At 48.0% G+C, this 21,793-nt stretch overlaps 2 protein-coding genes and 2 non-coding genes across 5 annotated transcripts in view; 3 read left to right on the top strand and 1 right to left on the bottom strand.

Annotated features, from left to right (window-relative positions):
* Positions 1–272: 272 nt before the first annotated feature.
* Positions 273–15,464, bottom strand: COG4 (component of oligomeric golgi complex 4). 2 transcript variants are annotated; one of them, XM_005526425.3, is made up of 19 exons: positions 15,173–15,464; positions 14,618–14,700; positions 13,826–13,940; positions 12,836–13,010; positions 12,046–12,239; positions 11,500–11,605; positions 10,273–10,430; positions 9,663–9,721; positions 8,095–8,228; positions 7,451–7,569; positions 6,946–7,112; positions 6,182–6,347; positions 4,670–4,732; positions 4,104–4,220; positions 2,441–2,533; positions 2,049–2,132; positions 1,643–1,744; positions 1,144–1,272; positions 273–932 (listed from the first exon to the last, which is right to left on the bottom strand). In XM_005526425.3, the coding sequence occupies exons 1-19, from the start codon at positions 15,446–15,448 to the stop codon at positions 798–800; spliced, it is 2,475 nt and encodes an 824-aa protein (XP_005526482.2). In that variant the 5' UTR covers positions 15,449–15,464; the 3' UTR covers positions 273–797. The 2 variants fall into 2 exon arrangements, with proteins under 2 accessions (XP_005526482.2, XP_087918573.1); XM_088062447.1 differs by lacking the exons at positions 13,826–13,940; positions 14,618–14,700; positions 15,173–15,464 and adding an exon at positions 13,736–13,800.
* Positions 15,465–15,577: 113 nt separating this feature from the next.
* SF3B3 (splicing factor 3b subunit 3) overlaps positions 15,578–21,793 on the top strand; it is a 28,469-nt gene continuing 22,253 nt past the window's right edge. Inside the window, exons 1-7 of the mRNA XM_005526299.2 lie at positions 15,578–15,694; positions 16,362–16,474; positions 16,871–17,197; positions 18,291–18,463; positions 18,822–18,963; positions 19,944–20,056; positions 20,765–20,902. Coding sequence (XP_005526356.1) covers positions 16,405–16,474; positions 16,871–17,197; positions 18,291–18,463; positions 18,822–18,963; positions 19,944–20,056; positions 20,765–20,902 — 963 coding nt within the window. The 5' untranslated portion in view covers positions 15,578–15,694; positions 16,362–16,404. The remainder of the gene's footprint in view (positions 15,695–16,361; positions 16,475–16,870; positions 17,198–18,290; positions 18,464–18,821; positions 18,964–19,943; positions 20,057–20,764; positions 20,903–21,793) is intronic.
* On the top strand, positions 17,514–17,595 carry LOC148183148 (small nucleolar RNA SNORD111). The gene has a single exon (XR_015773828.1). It is a non-coding gene; the product is annotated as a small nucleolar RNA SNORD111 (small nucleolar RNA).
* On the top strand, positions 20,212–20,291 carry LOC148183147 (small nucleolar RNA SNORD111). Its single transcript, XR_015773831.1, has one exon. It is a non-coding gene; the product is annotated as a small nucleolar RNA SNORD111 (small nucleolar RNA).

The raw sequence follows: 21,793 nt of genomic DNA, 5'->3' as shown, positions 1-21,793 counted from the left end.
CAGGATAGCAAAGGTGCAGCAGTGCATGGGAAAAGCTTTTCCAGGGGTGGGAATGGCAGGACCTGCTTGCAAGGGCTGGTCATCTCCCTCTATGGCCCTGTCCTGTGAGACAACACAGGACTGCAGCCACAGGAGGCAGCCAGGCAAGACAAAGAAGATCCTCTGGATGCCTTGGAACAGGGTAGGAGAACTGGAGCAGAGCAGAGCTCCTGTCCCACATCTCTCCAGTTCCCTCCAGGCCCACAGCTGAACACACCACTGGAGACTGCAGCTCAGCCAAGTGAGGTTTATTTACAGAGAAACTGTACAGAGCCAGCAGGGACACAGCTCCACTTCCTACAGAGGCTTTCTAGTGATTTTCAAGCACCTTCCCAAGGAAATCACTCGTTCTCCATTCCACAGAACAGTCCCCATCACCACCTGGAGAGAGCCAGGGCTCAGCATTTGTGACTCCAGTAGCTGACCCTTAAACTAGGGGCATAGAGGGAACACAGCTGCAGCAGCAGAGCACAGGGAGTCAGGAGCAGGCACTGGTCTGTGGTCTGAGAAATAGCATCATCCTGCTCTCAGCATGAGAGATTCCTCTGTGCCTTGTTTTTGCTCCCACAGAAGGATGGCAGGTCTTCTTGCCAGGCACAGGAAAACCCTTTGCTCCAAGGAATGTGAGCAGAAGGGCAGACATCCTCCCACCCCCACACCATCAAACAGCCAGCCCCAGGCCAGGATCTGGGCAGGCTCCAGGACTGCAACCTTCCTGCCCTTAGCTCCAGCGTGGTGCTGATCCAAGCACCCACCAACTACAGGCGCAGCCGCTTAATATCCTCACTGCGGAAGTCAATGCGGAGAGCCAGCACCTGCCGGACCTCGGCGGGAGTGAGGCGCCAGGTGAGTGGACCCGAGTTTGGACCCCAGTAATCCAGAATCTCTGTCACCTGGGAAAAGAGAGGAGCTGTAAGAGATGGCTCAACACACACTGCCTTCACCGGTACGTTTGAACCCGAGCACAATCAGACACGGGGCAACTTCTCCAGGTTCTCCACGCCCTGTAGGTGTGACAACATCTGGCTGAACTCAGTAAAGCCACGTGCAGTGCAGCTCGTGTTCCCACAATCCCCCAGTAGAAGCAGAGCAAGTGCAGCTCACCCTTTCCAGGTTGAGGATGGTGGCCATTTGGGAAAGACGGGCAAACTTGTCACGGATAGTCCACGTGGTGACTGTGGTGAGATAGGCTATGAGGGACCTCAGCTCCTTGTCGAACTGCAGACCGCCGAGCTGTGGGCACACGGGGAGATCTGTTAACTCCCCAAGCAGACTCAGGGGTTGTGCCAAGACACCAATTAAAATCACAAGGAGACGAGGAAGTCTCTCAGCAGGTAGGTCCCAGTTAAATCATTTATTGCAGGTTTAAGTAACTTACGTTTAGACCCACCTTAAAACCCAGTCCCCTTATTGGTGCCAGCTCTTCTCAGTCCCATCACCCAAACCCATTTTGTCCCTGTGGGTGCTGATGTACAGGTGTCCCTGAACTGGTCACTGGTCGTTGCAGTTTCTTATAGGATAATATTTACATCTGCCCTGCCCCATCCTTTACTGAGGATTTGCAGTCAAGACAGAGTACACGGTAGAGGAATGTTTTGCTTACCCTGCTGAAGGTGGATTTGAGCAGCACTTTCTCCAATTCGATGGCTATGAGACTGGTCATAAGACCAGTGAGAGTATCATAAATCACTGGAGACAGTCCAGCCTGGAAGCAGAAACCTGTGTCATTCTGCATTCAGGAAAAACTGAGCAGACGTCCCTAAAGCCCAAGGCTAGAAGAGCTTACAAATAAGGACTTACAGGCTTGGCAAGAGGGGAGCACCACAGAGGTGATCCAGGTATGTGGGACCTGCAAGCAGGCTTTGAGAATTGCAGGAGTAGGGCATGACTGGATCCCTAAGAGCCCTGCAAGGCAGTGAAGGACACCTCTGCTTGCTGAGCAAGGGAAGAGCTGGAGGATGCCACATGGAGGTCTGGCCAAAGCCTGCCAGGCTGCTGCCTCCTCTCACCTTGAACTCTGTCATCTGCTGTTCCAGATTGACGATGAACTGCTGGACCCAAGGATCATTGGCCTCATAGTCGCTGAACTCCTCCTGACAGTGAAATGCAGAAAGGGTTGTTTATGTGGCCTGAAGTAAACCACAGACAGAGCACAGAGGACAGGAAGGTAGGTCCTTCCTGGAGCAGCATTTCATCCCTTCCGTTTTCTCAAGCTCCGCTGTAGCCAATTGTCCCTTTCCAAGCCCAGCTGCAGAGCAAGATCTGGGTATTTTACTGATACTCTGTGCCAAGGAAACAGCAGATAACTGAGGGGAAGGAAACAGTGATTGCTCTGACTGTGCTGCTGAGCAGAAGACGGAGAGTACCCAAGTACAGCCAGAAGCAGAGAACACAGCCTCACCTCCTCAATGTTGTGGGAGACAGAGAGAAATAAGTTGATCCACGGCTTCACCTGGGGTTTGATGGCTGTGCTGTTGAGCTCGTTGAGACCTTCCTGAGGGAGACAGCAAGCAGAGGGGACAGTGAGGCACAAAATTTTTACAAACAGGCTGTCTTGATGCTGCTGCTTCCCATTCTCAGCTGGGAAAACTGACCCACAGACTTGCACAGGAAACTGAACCCAGAAGGCCCAGATCCCACGCTCTTCCGGTGCTGGAAGGCTCTGAGGACAGCATGACAAGAAGAGGAGGAAGGATGTTGGCTCAGAAGCTGCTGTTGTCATGACTTGTGGTCTGGTCTGAAGGGCTTGTGCTTCCCCCCCCCCCCACTCCCAGCTACAGATTTCCTGGCAGGAGCGAGGCACATGGGGTAAAAAACGCAGACTCTGTTTTTTCACTCGCCACCAGCCAGGGCTGTGACTGAACTCAACTGATGCCTCCCACCTCCACTGTAGCTTAGCTCAGTAGGAGAATCTAAAAGGAGGATAAAAGCTGTAACTACAGTTAGTTCCCTGAATTAATCATAACCCCTGCACATGCTATCTCCCCTGAGCAGCAGGCTGTCAGCAAAGGCTGTTTGGTCCCCTGTGATGAGAGCTCTTAAAGCCCTCTCCTGCCAGCCACCCCTCTTTGGCTCAGCAAGGTGTCACGAAAGCTCACTCAGCATGAAACTACGTTGGTACCAATTCTGACTGGCATTTGATAGAAGTTTTTAACTAAAACTGGCATTTCTGAGCAGGGCCTGCTGGCAGTTGTCCTTTTCTGTGGCAAATCCAAGCATGTGTTACTCAGGCAGCACAGGAGCTTTCTCCTCAGCGTCTGGATTGCTTTGCAGCCACTTTTAAAACTGCACTAGAGTCAGACTGGAGAGTTTTACTCCTTACTGATGAGCTCTTTGGTTTTGATACTGACCACAGTGCCAGAAAGCACCTGCCTGCCCTAAATGGCAAAGCCAAACGAAAAATAACCTGACCCCTCTGTGAAGTAGAAAGGCAAACCTGGTTCAAAATATTCTCTTTTGCTTGGTTTCTCTCCATATGTGATACCAGGTCTTCCTGCTTCTCTCCCTACCAGAGACCACTGTGAAATTTTAGGACAGCAGGCCCCAGCATGCCACAGGACGCTGGGTTTAGACAGAGAGTCTTTTGCTCCATGCTGAGGACTATTTACACTTGGGAAAGAAGGAGAAACCTGAGAAAAGAGCAGCTTTTCTCTACCAGCAGCCTGTCTTCAGCATTACTTAGTGAGGCTGTGGACAACTTGACAGTGTGCTGTGCCATGAGGGAGAATGGAGGAGATGGAAATGCTATTAATATTTCTTCTCCTAAAAATGCTGAACCAACTGCAAGTCCATGCTGAGTGAAGAGAAATGAAGCAACATTCCTTCTGGCTCTGCAGCTGCTTCCAGTGCTTTTTATGCAGCCGCCAGCTGGTGTGGCTGTGTAAACGGGCTGGGGCTGTTTCCATGCCTCAAAGCTGACTGATTTGCTCCCTCCTGCATCCTACCCAGCACTCCTGGAGTCAGACATGGCCTGGCCCTGGGCTGAGGTGACTCCTGCCAGAGTTCTCCCTGAGGACCCCAGCAGCCTGTGTTGGAAGCCAGCAGTAATTTGGAGAGACACTCACCTGCAGCAGGTCACGGAATTTGTTGGAGACAGCAGCCATGTCTGAGAGGCAGCTCTCAATCTTCGCCTGTGCTTGCTCACCCCCGAATCCTTGGCTAAGCAGTTTGCTGCAGTCACTCTGCAGGGAAGAGATCCACAAGCAAGCTGCAAATTAATAACCTGGGCAGTTTTTATCCCTTTGTGTTGCTGAGCTCTGGTTGCCCACCAGCGTGTGGGCTAGGACAGGAGCCCAACTCTTACTCCTGCAAAGGCAGAGGCTGCTGGCTCCAGCTGCGGGGAGAAAGGACAGCAAAGAAAGAAGCCAGGGGCTGTCTAGCCTGGCACCAGAGAACTGCAGACTCCATGACGCACCAGGTTAGTCAGGCTGGAGGAACTGGTATTTCTGGCTGCTACTATCAGCCGGAAATTGCTCTGCCAGCTCAAAATTGCTACCCTAAGGCTGGAGGGCAAAGACCTCAGGAACTCGCGCTTATCAAAGTCCAGATGGTTTACTTGACCCCCACCCCCGCCAAGGGAGGATATTACAAATTTGATTTATGAAAAACCAATAAGGAATACAGACTGCACCTCCAAAGTCTTCTTTAGGGTCATGATATTTTCACTGCAGACTTCCACGTTGTTTAAGGTCACCTGAAAAAAAACCCAAACAAACCCAAGTTGGATTTAATGAAATTTCCCAGCACCTCATCCTCAAATCCACACATTTAATCCATTCCCTGCAAACAGGATAGACTGAAACACAAGTAGCTGAGGGACAGAGTTGCTACTGTGAGATCAAAGCATTGCAGATTCACCCAGCTGCATGCAGCTAAACTACAGCAACTGAGCACATGTGCTGAACCTCCAGCTAGTACAGAGTTCAGGACAATTTACTGTTTTTCCTCATCATCCTGTTCACGATGGTGTAGTGAGCCCCACTTGTTGATGATGGATGGAAGTCACAATGTACCCCCAACTTTGTGTGTCACAAAGAAGGGAGCAGGAGGGGCTGAGACTGATGTTTTATACACTGTGTCCAGAGCAGCAGGGGAGACAGGGAGGCACGGGCAGATAAGTACCTGTTCTCCACTGAACAGACTGTTCTCTACCTGCTGAAACTGAACTAAATATCAGTGTAATGCTGGGGTTTGTGCAAACAGGGAAATAAGGCAAGGTGACAGGTGAATGAGGAAATTGAGTGGAAGAACTGACATTTTAAGCCCTTTGCTTCAGAAATGCAGAAACCTGTAACAAAGAATTCTATGAGATTATGGAGTTCAGTCCCTCCTGCTCCCTTTGTTGCCTTCTCTCTTCATACAGTGAACGTTCCAAGGAACCTCTTCAGCACTTTCTGTTCACAACAGCTTAGAGGGAAATGGATCATGGTGATCCAGCCCCTCTCCAGTGCCCTGTCTCTGCCCACAGGTCTGCTCACACCTGGAGAGACCAGAGCCAGAGACGTTCTCCCAGTGAGTCCACAGTGCAAAGTATACACAGCAGCCCAGCATGGGGAAGGATGTGTTACGCTGCAGAAGACAGGAGTGACAAGTGGCCCCTTCAGATGTTCTCCGAGGGGTCTGGAATGCTTCCTGTGCCTGTTCAAGCAAACAGAGAGCTGCAGTTCTGCTGTTAGAAGGCAACAGGAGGATCTTGCAGACCAAACAGCAGACAACTCTGCTCTAATGAAAACTCTTCAATCTGATAAGTGAAGGAGCTGAGCTTGGGCCAGGACTTTTTAATCTGGAGGAAGGTGTAGATGAGATGCTCCCCCACCACCTCTGTGCAGAGCCTGTGAAGAATAGGATTGGCAGACACCTCAAAAGAGCGCAGACTCTTCCCCAGCCCAGAAGGAACTGTCATCACAGCAGCCCAAGAGGCACTCACAGGCCCTCAGTTGCACAGGCCTGGTGTGGAAGCTCTACAAACGTGAGGTGAGGCAGAAGCATCTACCAGACATCCAAAGGCAGGCCACCCACCACACCTGAACAGGTTTTCAGGTTCTCTGAACATAACAATCACACCAATCCTGTTCCCAAGAGTTCCTCATTGTCTTTCTCCCCACCCCAACTCACTCTACACCAGAACAGCCACTAAACCTACCAGAAAGGACTGCTTGGCCTCGTCGGTGCTTTCAATGCCTTTGGTGTCGAACTTGCCCTGCTGCAGGCTGCTGTGCATGATGTTCACAGCACTGGTCACCCCTCTCTGGAAGTCCTGGAAAGTTGTGGCTGGGAAGCCCTGCTTCAGCTTGTTGTACAGAATCTCTCTATAGGCAAGCAGAACATACCAGGGTTTAGAGCAAGCAACAAAAAAAAGATGCTCTGTGCCTGGGGACAGCATTCTGTCTGAGATCTGACCTGAAGAAGGTAGTGAACTTCAAAGGGGAAAAATGGGCTCCTGACAGCACCTGAATGTTGAAAGAAAAATGTAACCACCCTGTTTCTGAGCTTCTCTGAATATCCTGCCTACAGCTGGATAGAAATGGAATGAAAAACAGCAGGACAGTTTCTGCAGTCTCAGCCCAAGTTTGGGTCATTAAGTAACCCAGAGGACAACTAGGAGTGATCGTGTACCCTCATGCAGGGTAGGACCCCAATGCTACAAGGCAACTCCATCTCATAGGGATTTTGAGCCATGAGGTTCTTTTTTCTGTTTGTCTTACAGGTGGATCACCACTACTGTGAGAAAAGATGCCCAGATCCAGCTTCCCATGCCTGTCACTGCTTCCTATGAGCATCTTCCTTGGAGGTGACAAGCCAGAGGTTCAAAGGAATAGAACACAAGGAAGACCATCTGACAGCAACCACTTCTTGCAGAATGTGAGGTGGAGGCATATTACAATGAACCTGGTGTATTTTCATTACCTGAAATCAGACTCCAGCTCGGTGGTGGAGTGGTTGATCATAGCACAGAGGCAGTCTATGCTGGAGCTGGACAGAGCACGCCCAATGCACTTCTTTACTATATAGAACACATCATCCACCATGCTGGAGGTGAGCTGGCCCTTCTCGTAGCTGTCCATGGCAACAGCCTGCAAAGAAAGCTGTCTCAGTGTCCTGAGCTCACTGAGTGACACTGCCCCAGCTGTGCTGAGACCAAACTGTCTGTCTGCCCACTTCACCTGAGTGGAACTGCACGCTGTGTGGCTGCTACCACTCAGACTGGTTTGCAGTAGCCCATAGACCTGGAAGATACCTGGGGTATGTCTGAAGTCAAAGTTCAGAAACAACCACTTGCTTTTCAAGGCCAAGGGAAACAAAAGACTTTCCCAACAACTGCAGATTTGCCATGGACGCACATCCCTCCCTTGGGATGCTGACCAGAAGACTGAGGAGCACACACAGAAAAGCATCTAAGAGGTTTACCTACCTTGTTGACAGTCTCCCTCATGAAGTATTCCTCCATGGTGATGTAGTAGCCAATGAGTTCTTGCATTGTGCAGCTCAACAGACAGTTGTTGAGGAGCTTGTCCAGGTATTTTTGATGCTCTGTGGAACACAAGGGAGATCCATGGGCAGGAACCCAAGGCCAGGAGGCAGTTCCACCAGGTCCCCTTGCTGCCTGTCTCATGGGACCCAACAGACTCACACCTGCCAAGCCCAGCCTAGAGCAAATCACAAGCCTCAAACTGTGGAGCTGAATTTGCTGAGCTGGATTTTGCAGGTGACAAAAGTGATTTCCAGAACTCTACAGAGTACCAAGACCTTGAGCCTGTTTTTTCGTGACCTCCACCTTTAGGATTTGTGCCTGCAGTGACCAAATGGCTCTTCCTCTCTGGGGACTTTACTTTGTTATACTCTACAATCATTCTTAATGTTCATTTCCCTGTTAGAGGGAACAACCAGTGCTGAAAACAGGTTTGCAAAGTCTAGGCTACACAATTGTGGTCTACAGAGCGCTCCCAAAGTGCCTTTGCAGACCCTGTGTCACTCTGTTCTGACACTAATTCAGGTATATCTCCATTTCTGGCTTTAATGAGGAGATCCTATGAGTATTGGTACTCAAGGTGTTACCTTGCTTTACCTCCTCTGAGGCCATGGCATCTCCCACCTCAAAATCAGCTATTATTCGTCTCTTGATGAACCTCAAGTAGAGCTCACTGCGGGCATTCATCAGAGTGACTTCTGTTAAAATAGGGTCAAGCTCCCTGGAAGAAATAGCAAGAATCAAGACAGCAAGACAAAAGGAGATGCACTAACTTAATTCAGTTAAGTAGCGTGTTCTTTGTTCCTTTACTATGAGATCAGTACTGCCCCTTTCCTTCTGTGCTGTTGAGTGGAAAGGCTCAGCAGAATAACTGGTATGTACAAAGCATGCACACATACACAATCAAAATATCCCCCAAAACCATCTCCAAGGAGGTATCTCTACAATATTGCTTTTTTCTCACAAACTCTACTCCAAGATTTAGCAACGCTCCCCCTCTTTTTCCTCATAGATGTGAGGAAATCCACATTGAAATCACAGTGGTAAGGACTACAAGACTCAAAGCAACCTGATGTAATTTCAAAATGAGCCCTGTTTTGAGTGGGAGGTTTGACTAGAGACCTTCACCAGTCCTTCCCTACCTGAGTTTTGCTACAATTCCATGAGCCCTATGTTGCCAGTGCTAGAAATGCCTGGTCCCTGCCATCTCCACATATGTGTTTTTGTGCACAGATTCACGTGTTTCTCTGCAGATGATGAAGAATCTGTTTAAGCTCAACAGCTCAAATGTGAGACAAAAAAAGCATGTTACAATGCAGAACACAGTGTTCAGATCAGAGATGACTATGAAAAAAAGACTGACACATCAGCTTTTTCATCAGCGTGCATGGAAGAATTTTCCAAATGCTGCTTGAAGCCTCATGGTGCACAAGTGGGAGAAGGAAACATCACCTTCGTTTTACAGATGAAGAAGAAAAAAAATCAAAAAAGTGGGATGCATGCAGAGTTACTCAAAGCAAATAATAAGTGGATATTACTGCTGAAATATTAATTATGCAGGCTCACATACAGATCTTCCTTGAAGAACCTAAGTTTTCTTTCAAGGCATGTTTGTAAGTCAGGCAGTCCCAGAAGGGCTGGGTGCACTTTCAAATGGCCTTGCTTAAGGGTTATGTAAATATTCACAATAAGGAAAAAAAGAGGGAGACTGAAAGCACTGCAGTTCATTTTTAAGAAACTGACAGTATGGAGCTGCTGCAGCAGCAGTATAGATTAAGTAAGACCCAAAGATTTATTCTTGATTCTGTCACAAATTATCTGTCCAGGGAGCTGCTCTATTTTGTGGGCTCCACACAAACTGTACTCTGGCCATGAAAGGGTAGTGGGCACAGGCAGTTAAAAGCTCAGTCCTTCATGTGCAGTGATATCAACAACCCTCCAGGAATGCTTAGAGCCAAGGCTTAGAATTAATGACTAAGCAAAATAAAGCCCCACTACAGAAGCTTCCTTTATAGAAGGGCACCTAACAATTGGATTTTATGAATTAATACCCATAAAGTTTCTGGAAGAGTGGGAGAGTTATCTAAATGCTAAGTAGTGTTAATAACAACTCAAGAGTGAAAGGTTAGAGAGCATAAAGAGTTTTTCTTTGTACCTTGGTTCAATCTTCTCTGCAGAAGAACTTCTCATCATGCTATTCTGGACTTGCTGGAACTGCAATCACAAAAGAAAGGGAGTCTTTGCTGATGACTTGGAGTTAGCAGACACTTCTTGTGCTATCACCTCAGGAAGTGCTTACTCACTGAAAGAGGGTGAAAGGAATGCTTTGCAGGAAGTACAGCCAGAGAAGGGAACCATGTAAGTTCATTTCCTCCTCCTCCAAGGCAGGAGATGGAGGATCCTCCATCCTGCCAGGAAGGGTGGTGGGATGGGACTTGACCAGAGGCACCAAGGTATGTGACCATCATAAGCCCTGCATCTAAGCAGGAACAAGTCAGTGGGGAAGGTGTACTGAAAGCACCCTACAGACCTGCATAGCAAGGAGTGCCCAAGGTGCATTTACCATGCTCCAAATGAATCCTTCTCTACATCAGCAAGCACAAATACAGACTCAACCCCTTCAGCTATCAGGGTAAATAAGGAGTAAAGCAAGGTTTCTCTCAATACACAAGGTCCAACTCTGCTGCCTCTATGGCAGTGGGAGCCCCACAGATCTGGATGGAGGGCACAGCTGGCTGCACCAGGCAGCTTCCCACTGTTCTTACCTGCCTGTGATAGTCCCTCTCCTTAATGAATTTGTCCACCACCTTCTCCACCTGCCGGTCACACTCCACCTGCAGGTGCTTGATGAGGGTGTAGAGCCTCCCTGGACCATAGTAGGTCTCCACAATGGGCTGGTGGGTCTCCACAATGCGAGCAATCCCTGTGGGGAGAAGAGACTCAACCAGCAGTTCCTAGAGCCTAGCAGAGCTACACAGGTCCACAGAACAGACTTAAAAAAGGATCATTCATTCCACAGATTGACTACAAATCTCCTGGAGCAGAAGCCATTTATCTGTCCCTAAAGAGAACTCCTGCCATGCCTTGTGTGCCAGCTGCCCTTCAGCCCAGCAAGATACAAGGTATGAAACTTCCCCAGGACAAAGCCTAAATCTGGCAGGGGGCACAACTACTACTCAAACCCAGTCCCAGCTCTCAGCACCTGCAAAGTTACAGGGAAAAATCAGCCTAGGGATGGCTCTTGGGCACACACTTGCTGCAGAGAGCAAGCATTAGCAAAGGCAAGAACTCCTTGGAGGAAGAGCTCATCTCCAAGGAATTGTCTCTACAATATTGCTTTCCTCTCACAAATACTCTACTCCAGAAGTTAGCAATGCTCCCCCTCTTTTGACACTACTGCCTAGAAAGCTCTACTGGTGCCAGGCGGGGAGAGTAACTAGGCAGGGGTGCAGCCTGGAGCTAGAACAGATTTCATAGAGAAAGTGGTTAATCACTATGGGATCTTAATTACTGTCTTTGGCAACATTCCCACAGAGCATTCATATTCCTTCTCTCCCTTTCTTCTCTGCTTTCAAGTTCCCATGGTGCTTCTTAAAGAGCCAGGCCTGGAGGCACCAACAGCTGCTCATCCCTAAGGGATCTGATTTGTTTGTCTGGAGAACTGCAAGTCTGAAGAAACCTCCAGGGAATACTCATTTGTTTTGAGGATGCAGAGAACAGGAAGAGCCTGATTCCTGGAGGAAGCCAACAAATCCTTCACAAATCCACTTCGTGCCTGTACAAGATGTACATAGGAAAATTTGCTTATTGTGATGCCCTCTGCTGGTTAGAATAAATCCTACTAGTTGTGTCCCTGTCCCTCCAGTGTAAAACACCTGTAGCTCAAAGCAGAATGAAGCATTTTGTGAGCTAAAATTAAAAGCATTTAAAATGATGGACAGTCTCATCATGGACTATTTGCAGTCAATCAGAAAAGAGGAAAAGAAGATTACCTTCAAAGAGGAGTGTCAGGGTGTCTGCAAAGATGACAGCAGCTCGACGGTCACTCATGTCTGTCCCCATCACCAACTGCAGGTTCTCTTCTGCTTTGTTGGCCACCTGCATGACAACAGGACCAGTCAGCTAAACACCCAAAGGTATTCTTCATCCCACAGGTCCTCTGTCCTTGCCCTAGAGAGCTTTCATTGGCCCTCCCAAAGCAAGAACTATTGCTGTTGTTCCTCTTTTGAACAGGGATCCTTTCCTCTCTTAGAGAAAACTCAAGCCTCAAGGAAAGGCAGAAACTTGTTCTCTTTCCAGGCTCGCTGGATGATTTTTAAGCAAGTGCAGAGAGCAAGACACAGAAGAAGTCAGGCAGCTCCCTGGATCTGTACTCAGACACCAGAAAGCCCATCCCAGCATGCAAATGTGGGGAGAGATATGAACTAAGGCCAGTGCTATTTTTTAAGGTTAACAAGCCACTGCCAAAATCTCCTTCCACAACATCTGATGACAGAGACTGGGTTTTGCTTTCCCCTGGGTGTCACAGAGCTTGTTACCTGCTTGCAGAGGTATTCAGAGAACTTGCTCAGCCCATCTTCATGTAAGCCTAGCAGAGGAAAGATCTTGAAGAACCGTTCCACCTGGGGCAGATCACCCTGCTTCATAGCTGAGTCAAATTTCTCCGTAACAATTGTCTTCAGACGCTGCTCTGCTTCCTGCAGGAGCTTCAGGTTGGCATCAATTATTCCTCCTGGTCAAAAGGAAAAAATGTAAGAGCAACAGCACAGTGTTAGTACTGTATCAAGGGCTACTTTTTTTTTCACAGGAGCATGACCAGCACTGCACAGCCCCAAGCTGAGAAGGCAGAAGACACACTAGAGTTCCTCTACAGGCACAGACAGACAGGTTGGTGTGTGATGTAATGTTGTGATTTTCCATGGATGATGACAACACATCCACTGGAATTTTCCTCTTAGGAATCTAGCAATTTACTCCCTCATTTCCAGTTGCTCTGCTTGGTAGCACACTGTAACACAAGAACAATTCTCCTTGACAGAGACTTCTCTCTCACTTCTTCTGGTCTCAACATCTTGTCCTTTTTTGAGTTAGCACCTGAAATACTATTACAGCTATGTGCCAGGAATTTCCTTTTCAATTAATGCTAATTCTGGTGCAACAACACTTCAAAAACATTCACCCCTAAGTCAGTCTATAAAATACTAAGATCTCTGGCCAACATTAGATCTGCTTTGTCTGTTGGGCTGAGACAACCCATGGAAAATGAGCAGCCTCTAGACATTCATTGGAAAGGTGACTTACCAGCATCTCCTCACAAATGGTGCTTACCTTCCTTGCCCTGACGACTGAGCTCAATCACTGACTTGTCCAGAGACAGATAGCGATGGATATGAGCTGCTGCTTGTTCATAGTCCTCATTTCTCAGGGCTGTCTGAACGCCATCCATGCAGAACTTCAAGTCAAGGATATCATCAGCTCTCTGAATGGCCTGATAGAGTCGGTTCTGCAAGAAAGGCAACCAGTAATGCTTCCAGCTGCAGGATGGACCAGAGAAAGGGAATTGTGAGAAGACAGTGTGAGGGAAAAGAAGAAACAGACTGAAGCAATACTTCTTTACACAACAAAACTACAATGTAGCAAAAATTCCACAATACTTAAAAAGTGCCAAGACCAGTGGCTCTGCAGGATGAAAAGCATTTGTCAAAACTGAGGCTGAACTTGGAGGCCATAGTCCTCTGTAACAAACAGGTAGAGACCAGAGATAACACCACACATTATCTGTTTGATCTGAGCAGTTGTGCTGAGTGCTGGCATCGACACCCCTCAGCTTGTCCCCAGACAAGGAACAGAACAGCCAAATTCCTGACCTGGCTTGGGTGACAATGGACATTTCCACTGTCCTCAGTCTTGTGTAGTTGCCAAGATTGCCAGTCACCCTTTTCAGGGTATTCTACCAGGAGCTGCATGCTCAGAAGGGGATGCTGGAGATACAGCTGCTATATGGATGAGCATTCCTGGAAGTGTTCAAGGCCAGGCTGGATGGGACTCTGAGCAACCTGGTCTAGTGAAAGGTGTCCATGTCAACAGCAGGAGAGTTGGGAATGAGATGAGCTTTAAGGTCCCTTCCAGCCCAAACCATTCTATAATTCTATCAGTCTTATACCATGCAATATCCAGGAGCCCAGAAAAACACAGGTGAAACAAAGAGCATAGCAGTTTCCAGCCCACCTGCCCACCGAAGGCAGGGCACATCTGTTGTGCTGTGAGCACAGAACACAGCTTGGTGGTGACAAGCTCCAACCCCCTCAGGCCACTTACCTTGGCAAGGTCGAGCTGACGGACTTTACTGCTGACGTTCTCAGCCAGGTTGCAGGTGAAGGTGATCATCCCTGCCAGCTGCTGGGCATCCCCCTCGATCAGCTGCAGGTTAGGGCTGGGAACACACAGGAACATGAGATGCACACATTAACCGGCTGGATGGTGTGCAAAGAGAGTGACTCTTCCTCCAAATACAGCTGGTCCTGTTACAGTACTCTCATTTCGTTCCCTTTCTCTGGGAGAAAAGCAGGAGAAAGGAACAGACTAACTGCATTGGGAGAGGCTGCACAGACCACTGTGCCTTGCTACCATGCATGGCATGAACAAGCCACTGGGCCCTTATGACATTCTCCAATTCTCAAGTGGAGGTGAAGACTGCAAACGTTTCCTCTGAGCTTCTACTAGACACAATGCCATTTAGGATGACTTTCCAGCCTGCCTGCACAAGTTCACCCTGATGAGGCAGTAATATTTGTTCACACCTGTAGACAGCCTGGCACAAGACACCTGATGCAACAATTGATGCTGAAACCTGGCAGCCTCTGAGATGACACTTTCAAGGCTTTTGAGGCTGCCTGGCCTACACCAAAATTGGTCAGCCTGAGTGAGGGCACAGCTGTCAGTGCTTCTGAAAAGAACTGGGCACCTGGGGATGAGGATCCAGCTGGTGTTCTCTACCACAAACTGATTTGAAATCTGACATTTTCTGAGAATGGATGGGCTTCCCCTACAACAGTGAAAGGAGTATCTGGGTCATGCAGCAAGAAGGAAGAGGGGGGATGGAACACTAACCCCATGCGATGAAGAGCAACCATCTTATTCTCTATAGTGCTTTGCTGCTCCAGGAGGGCATCCAGCTCTTCCTGCACGACTTTCTAAAAAAAAAAAACAACAACAAAAAACTATGAAGGAGGTGTTGTGTGACTCTCCTCCAGGCCAGCCATTTATCACAGAGCCTACATCCAAGCCAAAAACACAGAGCTAGCAAGGCATTAGTGTTTCCAAGAGCTCATATGACAAATTAATCCTTTCTAATCGCTCTTTAATCCTCTTAATCTTTATGTTTTGCCATTTGAAGACCTCGGTTTTGGAATCCTCATCGCACCACTTTTAAGTCAACCCACAAACTCCTCCCCTGGCCGGGTTTCCACTGCACGAGATCCCAGAATCTCCAGGCTGCTCGCGATTCAGGGATCCGCGGAGGCGACACCGACCTCTGGCCGGGCCCCAGGGGCGCCTAAATCCGTATTAAACACCTCTAGAGAGTATCCAACAATGAGGGGCACAGTGACAGCGAGGCATCCGCTTTAAGGAGCCCCGCCGCCTCCCGTGCCCGGCCCCACACACCTCCTCCTCACACAGCCGGCTGTAGGCGGCCTCCAGGTCCGCCAGATCGGTCAGCGACTGGATCCGCTCCATGGACAGGGCGGAGGCGGCGGGGCCGCCACCCTCCCCTGACGGCGCCTTCGGTCCCGGCGCCGTGGCCGCCGCCATCTTGGCACGCAGCTGACGCGGCCGATATCGCCGTGAGGCCCGTCGGGACCGACAAGGCGGTGCCTGAGCCTTGGCGCCGCTCGGCCACGCCCGGCAGCGAGGGAAGCTAACGCCCCTCCAGATCTCCATGCTAGAAGGCGGCTGAGGGTTTTCTTGGGGAGGCTCTTGGTGCAGGGAGCAGCTGCCGTAGCGCCGCAATCATTCAGGCAACGCATTGGGAAACCTCTCCCGCCATACGGCGCGCGCGCGCGCCGGACACGCAGAAAGCCCCATGGAGAAGGCGCGGGAGGGCAGCGCGCAGGCGCGGCGCTGATGGCGGAGGAGGCCGGCGGCGCGCCCGCCTAGGCCGGAGCAGCATCCGCCGCCATCCGCACGGTGAGCGCAGCTCTGCCCGCCCGGCGGCGGCTCCGTGCCAGGGCCGCGCCGGACGAGCCTCTGGTTTGGGGAGGGGGAGCGTCGCGGAGCCCTTGGGGCCTGGGCCGGGTGAGGGCGGCCGGGCTGGGCAGTGACCTGTGGCCGGTTCCCGGGGCGAGCGTTCCGCAGCGCGCGGGGAGGTGCTGGCTCAGTGCCGGGACCTCGGCAAGGCTGAGAGCCGGATTCCCCGGCCCGGGGCTGCCGGTTGCTGCTGGGATTCCCTGCCGCCTCAGCCTCGGGGAGAGGAGTCGGCCCTGAGCAGCTGTGGATGGCTGCACTCGCGTTCAGTGAAACGGTGGCGTCAGGGATGCGTAACGGCGCGGGGATCCCGCAGGGCTTCCCTAATTGTGTCTGGTTCCTGAACAGCTAAAACCGCGACTAATTTGCAGTAATTACTGGAAGTCCTGCTCAGCCGCCCGGCAGTAAGGAGTTCAGCTGGCGCTCGGCAGCCGGGACACCTTGGGAGAGCCTTTTGCCTCGTCGCGCTAATAAATACCAAATAGCGGGGTGGCAGCCGGGCTCCTGGTGCAATGATCCGTGCACACACGGGAGGGCAGCGGTTCTCTCTGCTGGATGAAAGGCTTTGCTTTTGAGAAGTTTATTTGTGTTTTTGTGTTACTTGTTGCAGAATTACCAGAGCTAAGATAAGCTGAAGCAAATCCGTTGCCAACATGTTTCTGTACAACCTAACCTTGCAGCGTGCCACAGGCATTAGCTTTGCTATCCATGGCAATTTCTCAGGTAATTTTCTCCTCCCTCCGCATGTCTTGGCTTGAGGTTTTTTTTTTGATAGCACAAGAAAAAAGTATGTGTTTTACTGTTTGCTTTGGTACCTCTGGGTTTTTTTTGCTGGTGCATCATCATTTACTCTTGAGTGTTACTTGAGCCGTGGTAGCTTGTGGAAAGATGATTATTTATCAATGTAATGTATCTATAGATTTAGCTTAGTATTCTGATCAGTTTTCTTGTATGTTAAAAGATGTTCAGTGGTGGTGTGTTCAATGGTAAGTTTCTTTGAGCTGCTCCACGGTAATCCTAAAATTGGCATTTGCAAGTTTCCCCTTTTTCCCTTGTAGCACTTGTTGAAGTTGCATGGTGCTCTGTTCCTGACTTGTGCTTCTGTTTTGGCTTCTTCAGGAACCAAACAACAAGAAATTGTTGTTTCCCGGGGCAAGATCCTGGAGTTACTTCGCCCTGATCCCAACACAGGCAAGGTTCACACTCTGCTGACCGTGGAGGTGTTTGGAGTCATCCGGTCCCTCATGGCCTTTAGGCTGACAGGGGGGACCAAAGACTACATTGTGGTGGGCAGCGATTCGGGGCGCATCGTCATTCTGGAGTACCAGCCCTCCAAGAATGTGTTTGAGAAGATCCATCAGGAAACCTTTGGCAAGAGTGGATGCCGCAGAATCGTTCCAGGCCAGTATTTGGCTGTGGACCCAAAGGGCCGTGCCGTCATGATCAGTAAGTCTCTCTGTCAGCTTGCGTTATTATTTTTATCTTTTGTCTTCTGGATATTTATTTTGAATCAAGTTTCTGCCAGGTATAATTGGAATTGTTTCTCAGGTAGTGTTTTAGGCTGAGTTGTGTCAAGGAGAATGCAGGCATTCAGAATTGTTCCTTGGTGCTGGGGACTTGTACAAATAAATTGTAATGCTAACCAAAATGAGTAGGAAAGAAACCAATTTTCCTAACAGTGCACAGAGCCCTGAAGTGTGGTGTGTGGGAGAGAAGATGGGATTGCAGGCATCAGTGCTACAGTGTAGCCAGTTAGTTCTCATGGCCTGAGATGATGTTCTGAGTTCATGTCTCTTCTCTGAGATGTCTTGTGGAGACAGCCAAATTCATTTCTGATCAGGCTTCACAGGTAGAAGGACACTTGGGAGAAATTTTTTGGTAAGAGTTAGCATGAGATGTATGGAACTTCCTCAGTTTGCTGAAGGCAGCTCTGTACAGTGCTGATGGCAGTTTACCAGTATGTCTTTATACTGGGAATAACAATAAATATTCTTTTCTAACATGTCTGGTCTTCCTGGGTGAGAAAGTAGCACAGTCATGGTTGTGCCATTCATATTGGTATCTGAGTGGTGGTTTTTATGTTGTGGATGCTGTGTGTCAAGCAAGGATACATTTTCTTAGTTAAAATATTTCTATGGAGAAGTTGTCATACCAGCTGGCTTTAAATAGCAGAACATCTGTATGCTTCTTTCTGTTTGTATTTGCTTCCTTGCAGTCTGTCATCTCTTGTGTTGTAAAAGGAGTGAGTAGACCTGCCTTAAGCCACTGTAGATGGCATATTGGGCCAGGTGAATGTAGCTCAAAGGGTCAGGCTTTGGCTTTAAAGGGCTGAAGTTGTCGTTTTGTCCTTACAATCTGAAAGATTTAAAATGAGACATTCAATGTTAATTGGTGGCACAGAGATAAACACCAGTAGTGAACTTCAGCTGAAGTAATGCTGACATTCTATTGCCAAGTTGCAGCTCGATTTTGGGCTGCAGATATGGTTAGATTTGATCATCAAGTGATGGGCTTCATGTGCTGTTGTCCTTTTTTGTAGGTGCCATTGAAAAGCAGAAGCTGGTGTATATCCTGAACAGAGATGCTGCTGCTCGACTCACCATTTCCTCCCCACTGGAAGCCCACAAGGCCAATACCTTGGTCTACCATGTGGTAGGAGTCGATGTGGGGTTTGAAAACCCAATGTTTGCTTGTCTGGAAATGGATTATGAGGTGAGAAGAACTTCATCTTCCTTTGCTGTCTTTTGACATTTGTTGTTCCTATTCTGTTCTTCATCTCTCATTGGGGAACATAGGCTGTTTCTGCTGTCTGAGGCAGTTTCCATTTTTCACAAGCTTACTGGCTTTTTGTCTTGCCTTCAGCCAGAATGGACAAGTCTCTTCCGCCTTGGTGATTCATTTTGCTTTTCAACTGAAAATATGCCTATTTTCTTGGTCTGATCTTCTCTTGTGCAGTTTCCAATCTTGTGGCCTCCATTCTGTTGTTACTCAAAACTGTTTCCCCACGTATCAGCTTTGCTCCTCCTTTTAATACTTTTCTTCAAAGACCCCTCCATGTGTTCTGTTTTAGGAAGCAGACAATGATCCCACAGGTGAAGCTGCAGCCAACACACAACAGACATTGACGTTTTATGAATTGGACTTGGGTTTGAACCATGTTGTCAGGAAATACAGTGAGCCCCTGGAAGAGCATGGCAACTTCCTCATAACAGGTACTGCCTACAGAGATGTTTTTGCATGGGTCTACTTGGTTCCCATTCCCTAGGAAAACAGAGTCAATACTCTTTACATCTTAGGAGTTGTTTTAATTGTAGTTTGAGCCATTAGTATAAATTAGTTAATTGACCTTGTAGTCAGGTAATGAGGGGTGGTTCACACATGGAAATACACAAGTATTTGTAGAAGCAGCTGCAGTTAGAGAGGTCTCCTGAAATTAGCTGATAGCAATGCAAAAGGACTTAGTTTTAGTTAATGTGTAGGTGCTGTTGTTCTCTCTTGAATGGGATTCCATCAGCTAAAGGCAGTAGGTGAATCCATGGACTAAAAGCCCACTTTGAGGGGTTGGATGCAGAGCCAATATAACACCTTCAACCAGGGAAACTGCTGCAGGTTCCTCTCCAAGCACAAAAGATGCTGAGCTAGGAGAGCATCTTTGTATGCTTGCCCTGTTGCATCTCCTGTAGGCAGCTGTCAGACAGACACCAAATATTTTGCTGAATCTGTTTGGTGATATCTTTTGTTACATGAGATCACAAAGTATGGTTTTAGAAATGCTTCTATTAACTAAAGATACTAATTCATATGATGGACGTTTCTACAAGCAAATATGCCAGAAACCCAGGGGTTGTGTTTAAGTTGCTAGTGTGGTATTTTGGGCATGGCATGGCTTTCTAATGGGAAATAATAAGAAATAAATAATAATAAATTCTAATAAGAATAAGCCAGAAAGGATAAAACTTAAGCAATTTGTCAGAAGCTGCATCCTTCCAGGTCCCCTGGTTCCTTCTGCTCTGTTCTCATGGTGGCACAGGCAGCTTGTACTCAGTCTTCTGTCTTTTCAATAAGAGCCGATTCATACATACAGGGTGATGGAGAGTACTGGAAACTACATTGCATTAAAGAAAACCAAATATTCTGCAAGCAGCGAGTCAGATCTGTGGTAAAGGCTTTTCTCCTAATCATTTTCTTTCAGTTCCGGGTGGTTCTGATGGCCCCAGTGGGGTACTGATCTGTTCTGAAAATTATATTACTTACAAAAACTTTGGTGACCAGCCTGATATCAGATGCCCAATTCCCAGGAGACGGGTGAGAATTCTTTAAGATTATGAATGCTTGGAATTTGCTTTTCAAGGTTAAGGGCATCAGGAAGGTTTTAAAGTAAGAAAAAAGGAGTTAAAACCACATTGGTTTATCTGCCTCACTGGCTGTGTGTTATCTGGGAGGGAGGACGAAGGTGGGCATAGCCTGAAGTGATGAGTGTGGTTCATGTCTCTTCTCTGAGATTTATACTGGAGATACTCCAAAGCCTCTGATCAGGCAGCATGTCAGTGCAAGATAGGATTACTTGAGATGCTGAATGGTGGCAATTATAGATGCAGATGAATTCAACAGCAGCTCTGTTGCAACTAAGGCTGCTTCCTCTCCCTTTGGTATGGGGAATTACATGCTTTGGCAATGCTTTGAACACCTGCCAGAGTGCTCAAAACCAGATGTTTCTGGGTTACAGTCCTTTCCTGTGTTTTTGGCTTTGATATGTGAGAGTTGCCTGGAGAGGAGAGTAAAACAGATGAGGGATGATGTTTAGGCACAGTGTCCCACAACTGTATTTCCTTCTGGGGCAGAGATGTACCAGGGGTGACTACAGGTGTAACGAAGGGATGTGCTTTGTGTTAAAAGCCTTCTTCCATACTGTGAGCTCTTAAGGCACCTGGGAAATGGAAATACTTCAGTCAGTGAAATCACTTCTGTGCTTGTCAGGTAATTCCACCAATGACCTCCTGTCTTTCCTGACAGAATGACTTGGATGACCCAGAGAGGGGTATGATTTTTGTCTGCTCTGCTACACATAAGACCAAGTCCATGTTCTTCTTCCTGGCCCAGACAGAGCAGGGAGACATCTTCAAAATTACTCTGGAGACTGATGAAGACATGGTAAGCATCACATGAATGCAGAAACATTAATTGAGAGGAGTCCTTAGTAAATTACTTTCTTTAAGGTGATACATATTTACTGTTGCAAGTTTAGCTGTGTAAGGGCACATGCTTTATGTGATTTGTAATACAGTTAACACTGGTCACAATTGTGGATTTTAGTCATAAAGAGACACAGTGCAAGGTTTGCAAAATCCTGTGAGGATTAAGCTGCAGTCACTTGAGCATACTTGAAATGTTCTAGAGGTGGTTTTTTCCTTAAAAGATGTAAACTGTGGTCCATGAGCCTCCTGGAGAGTATTTCAGTAACTCTTTCTGTGGAACCCTTCCCTGGATTTTAGCATGTACCCTCTAGTCTCTTAATTGAGTATTTATATCAGTCAATATTTTTGCAAGTTGAAGAAACTAGCTTGGTCTGTGAATTGAAATAACTGGCTTGCAGTGGCTTGCTGCTGCTTGTTTTAGTATTTTGCTCTGACAAGATCTCTGCTGAGTTGGGTTTTTTGAGTAAATGTAGAATGTTAATTTATTCATTTAAACATGTAATATTTGATACAAGGGGTGATTGTCTAGCAAGCACCAAGCCTGCCAGAGTTCAAGGAGTGTTTGGACAATGATCTCAAACACATGCTGTGATTTTTGGGGTTGCTCTGTGCCGAGCTGGGAGTTGGACTTGATAATCCTTGTTGGTCCCTTCCAACTCGGAATAAACTGTGATTCTGTGATGTTCAAGTGCCTGAAGATTGTTCTTGGATGTTTCACCAACAGCTGTTGAGACCATATCAAATTTAGAAATTTGCTCAGGACGGTTATTTTTTTAATGCTGGAGAACGGCTAGTGTTCAGTGAAGCAAATTTTTTTTCTCTTAAGCAGCTTGCTATTTTTATAGCT

The sequence above is a fragment of the Pseudopodoces humilis genome, chromosome 14, assembly GCF_049639895.1.
Source record: "Pseudopodoces humilis isolate 2021_Gansu_Grassland_sample_001 chromosome 14, ASM4963989v1, whole genome shotgun sequence".
Lineage (NCBI taxonomy): Eukaryota > Metazoa > Chordata > Aves > Passeriformes > Paridae > Pseudopodoces > Pseudopodoces humilis.
Note: the sequence above shows the minus strand (reverse complement) of the source record. Positions and strands in the feature narration are given on the sequence as shown.